This window comes from Cryptomeria japonica, chromosome 3 (genome assembly GCF_030272615.1).
Source record: "Cryptomeria japonica chromosome 3, Sugi_1.0, whole genome shotgun sequence".
NCBI lineage: Eukaryota > Viridiplantae > Streptophyta > Pinopsida > Cupressales > Cupressaceae > Cryptomeria > Cryptomeria japonica.
This window is the reverse complement of record NC_081407.1, coordinates 973,072,178-973,076,720: the sequence shown is the minus strand read 5'-3', so window position 1 is coordinate 973,076,720 and position 4,543 is coordinate 973,072,178. Positions and strand designations below refer to the sequence as shown.

At 37.2% G+C, this 4,543-nt stretch overlaps 1 protein-coding gene across 1 annotated transcript; it reads left to right on the top strand.

Moving 5' to 3' along the window:
- Positions 1–2,318: 2,318 nt before the first annotated feature.
- On the top strand, positions 2,319–3,272 carry LOC131078383 (uncharacterized). The gene is made up of 2 exons (XM_058016059.2): positions 2,319–2,518; positions 2,610–3,272. The coding sequence occupies exons 1-2, from the start codon at positions 2,383–2,385 to the stop codon at positions 3,077–3,079; spliced, it is 606 nt and encodes a 201-aa protein (XP_057872042.2). The 5' UTR covers positions 2,319–2,382; the 3' UTR covers positions 3,080–3,272.
- The last annotated feature ends 1,271 nt before the right edge of the window (positions 3,273–4,543 follow it).

Sequence of the window (4,543 nt, the reverse complement as noted above, 5' to 3'; positions counted from 1 at the left end):
AGGTCATTGTAGGATAATTCTCAGCTACACTTTTTGTTGTAATTTAATATTCATGGTGGTTTCTCTGCGAAGTCATGAAAGCCAAAGAATGTGTTTACAAAAGATAAAAGAAATGAGTGAGCTTCAAGATATTTTACGTAACTTTACACTACAATGGGAGGGCCCCTAAGGCATTCTTTTCTTCCCGTGAATTATGCATTGAATTTTATACAGAGAATGAAGATTTGGCAAAGCCACAGAGAATAAATGTAATATAAGTAGTTAGACAAGAAAAGAGATCCTCTTGAGAAATGTAAATGCAGATTACCACACGATTCTTATCAGTGCCGCAGCTTACGACGAGCTATTACAGCAATGGCAGAGAATATATGTGATAAGCATTTGCATAAGAATGGCTTGGGATTTTCAGACATTTCACTTTCCACGTACCCATTGCCAATGACCCTTTCTTCTTTTGCCTTTTCATAATTTCCTTTCTTCTCTTTCTCCCCTTCCTCCTCTTGCAGAAGCGGTCCTCGCTTTGCTTTAGCATCTGGTGAACTAGTCATCTTGAAAGAACAGGCCCCTCTTGTCTCCTGGGCTTCAATACCTTTAACAATTTTCTCTTCTACATCTCCACACTTTTCCGCAAAACATCTTCCTGCTGATTCTCAGATTGAGAAACAAACTCTTCCTTCTTCATTGATTCGTCTACTGATTGCACAGAATTGTGTGATGCACACTCTCTTGCTGGAACCTCTGCCGACATTTTACCATCTTCTTCTTCTGGATGCCTCGGCGACAATGGCTCAATCATCATATCAGCATCCTCAGAAATAGTTGCCAATTTATCAGCCATGTTATCTGCTTGTTCTTGTTGCTTGTGAGGTTGATTTGGGCGATGGGCAAGAGGAGGATGACGGGAGGAGTGAATGTGGAAGACGTGGTAAGGAGTAAATCTGTTGTGGGTAAGTTTGGGCATGGAAAGATGGAGGAGGCCCTGCTCATAGCTGGCTCTTATTCCACCCACATTCACGTCCTCGGGGATTTTGAACGCCTTGCTCGGACTGCCACTCTCCACCACCCGCCATTTCCACCTTAGCATTTCCATGTCTTGGGAATTCCTCTCTCCAGGTATCACCAAACACCGCTCCTTGTCCATTTCCAGTTGTATATCTTCTTTCCTCAAGCCTGCGCATGAACACATATTAAGGTGAGATTAGATGAAAAGAGAATGAGTTATTTTGTATGTTGCAAATTATGTAAGAATAAAGAGAGATTATGAATGTACCTTGAAGCTTAATATTGAGGAAGTAAGAGGATCGAGTCTCTCTCAATTGAACTCCCTCCACTGAAGGCGGTTGTTCTCTGCAACTTGTGATTCGTACGCTACTCACTACCAAATTTAACTCCATTGAAATTGGCTTGATAAAACGATGGCGGATGTAACTTCTAATACTCGCAACGAAACTCAGACAGAGGTATCTTTGAATACAATTAGTGAAACTGAAAGTTATAAACTCCGAATGAGTTGAATTGAGTGTGTGATTAGGGAGAGGAGTATATATATATTTGCAGACAGAGTTACTTTTAGGAGTGTGTGATTCTGTTCGTGCATTCAAGTTTTCACTTTCCGTCGAACTTGTTTTGGGGTGTTGGGAGGACACGGAGAGAATAAAAAACAAACAGTCATTACTCTCCCTACTGCGAATGGCTAAACCGGAACAATACCTCTCTTACCGTTGAAGTAACCCTCATCATAATGTAGAGCTATTTTTATTTTCTCTTACAGAAATAAAATTATTATTATTTAATTAACCTACATTACTATTAAATATGGATTCTATTTCTGTACAAATCTACTTAAAGAACTCAGCAAAAGAGAATGAATTACTTGTTTTCTGTTTGTATATACCACTGAATTTTCTTTTGCATAAAACAATAAATTTTTCAAATCACATTTATATATGTTTCTCGTTTATAGAGAAAAAAGTCACTTTATGAAAACAACAAATTATAAAAATGGAATAAACGTCTACAAGAAGCCTGGTGAAGAAATTAGAATGCTTGCTCCAAATAGTTTGGATTTGAAACGGAACATATTGTAAATGGAGTTACCTGGGCTATACGCTTGGTAGCTTTTTCACCTCTGTAAGTATTTCCATATTCCATTCTTGGGTGGTTCCCTTTTACTTGGGTAACAAGAGAGCGCGTCTGACCGAAAGTGAATAAACACCAACTCACGAACAGAATCATTCTCCTCACAAGCGCATGCTATATTTATGCGCTCCATCTGCTTATCTATCTAACAATACACTTTCACTAATATCATTTCTATAAGTACTTCTTAGCTCGTTCTTATTGTGTTTATTTGGGACTGCCCTCTAACTATTACAAGCTGCAATGGAGTTGAATTTGGCATTGGGAAATGCACGCAGAAGAAGTTGTAGACGTGGCTGGCCTCGACTTGAAGGATTTTGTGGCGACGTTAGATTGAGAGAGACGCGCTTTTCATACTTTCTCAATCTCATCTTTCAAGGTACTTCAATTATACAATATACGTTGCTACTTTGATTTTTCTGTTCTTTTGAGAAGCATATTAACTAAACAGAGGCATATTGTTTATGCAGGTTTTCGAACAGATGAAATAGAGGTGGAGATGGATAAGGAGCGGAGTGTGATATTACGTGGAGAAAGTTATTGCAAAGAGGTGGGAATGCTTAAGTGGAGGTGGCGCCTCATGTCTAAGACAGGAAAGCCTTTCAAAATTCCCGAGGATGTCAACGTGGGCGCCACAAGAGGTAGATTTGAGCGACACATTTTGCATATTGTCATGCCCAAATTCAGACATGACAGCAGATTCAGTCCTTACCATGTCATTCAAATTCACTCCTCTCATCATCACGTCCGCCAACCACAAGCTGCTGTGAAAGTAGACCATTCGCCGTCTTGCTCTTATACAAGTGAAGTCATTAACAAGGACACAATCTATTCTTCTACGAGCTCTTTGTCAAATGCCCAAGAAAAGAAGCAACAATATCGAAGGACGAGGAGGAGAAGGGTAATGAAAATATCTGCGAAAAGCCATATGGTAGAATAGTAAATGATTTTCTTATTCGTAGATCCCAGCCATTCTTTGTAAATAAAATACTCAATCCTTTCTTGTCATCTGTGTTTAATAAGGATGCCTCAAGCATGAGATAGCCCATGCCCCTATTGTAAACTAACCATCTCTACTTGTAGGCAAGACTTTGCTTATTCCCAAAGCCGAGGAAGAAAAAATTCAATGTGCATTGACATTTCTGTGTAAACATGTAACAACGCAAATCTTGTTTTTAAAACTAGATTCTCTTTCTTCAAGATGAATGACATTTCCGGTCTCTGTATCACTTTGTTTTTTATTTTGGAATTTGAAAGTTTATGGATGATTTTCATTGGATAAATGAGCCAGTTTATAATTTGAAAAATTATATCTTTTTAGCTGTCATTTAATTTATACTATTGTAAGGGTAAAACATATATTTATGCATAGTAGATGCCAACATAATAGATGAGGAGAGGCCTAAAGGAATATTAAAAAGCATGAGTAAGTTAAAAGGAGAACAAGATAGACGTAGTTTCAATAGTTTATATTTGGTGATGGAAGCGAGAGGGGTAGTGTAAATATGATGATGGGTAATCTAAATGTCATTTGTTAATGTCCAATGTATCATAAAATATTAGGTGAGAAAGAGATAGGTAAGTCTAAATATCTTCGCAAACATGCATGACATGTCACAAGAAGGTTATTAGAAGAACGTCTTTCAAAAATTTAGGGGTGACATTAATAAATATGGAGGATACAAATGAAATGTTCACAAAAAGATTAAAAAAATAATTCATTAGAAGAGATGGGAAGTTGTTTAATTATTAGACGAATAGGAATATGACACTTTGTATGATTAAAAATAAGCTACATAGCTATAGAAGGAGGCGCTATGGGAGAAGCACATGTGTGACAAAAATCATAGGCAATATCATATCCATTGTGAGTAAGGAGTGTGTCTTGAATTTATATGGATAAATTTACCAAATTATTGTCATCATCATGGGAAGAATTGAAAGGTTCATCATGAATAGAAATAATGTGGTACCTACATCAATAAGGTCTTATAGTTCTTGGAATTTATTAGTAGGATGCTCTTGCACCTTATGGTATGTGCAAGAAAGAAGTGTTAAATGACTACTCATAAATGTTCTAGCATGTAGGGGGAAGAGTGATTAATCAAGCATCCAAGATGATTGGTAGGATATTATCAAGAGGCTTATCAAGTTGCATGTAGGCTTGTCCATTAGATGGAATGAGGTCTAATGATTTGAAATGTGCTTAGAATAAATGGAATGTAATATTTATGGGCAACGTATTAGTGAATAAGGAATGCTAGTGGGTAAAGAAGATGATGAAATATATTGGGATGAGTTCATGTTTAGCTAAGGCCAATGAAGGTGAATGAATAGGGGATAAATAACTGTGAGAATAATGCTCAATGTCCAATATTGAAGAAAGATCAATCGATATTGTAAT

Bases quoted from the DNA above. Each gene is read 5' to 3' on its own strand.
- LOC131078383 (XM_058016059.2), top strand. From the start codon at position 2,383: ATGGAGTTGAATTTGGCATTGGGAAATGCACGCAGAAGAAGTTGTAGA. The intron at 2,519-2,609 runs GTACTTCAATTA...TTGTTTATGCAG, and splicing joins TCTCAATCTCATCTTTCAAG to GTTTTCGAACAGATGAAATA.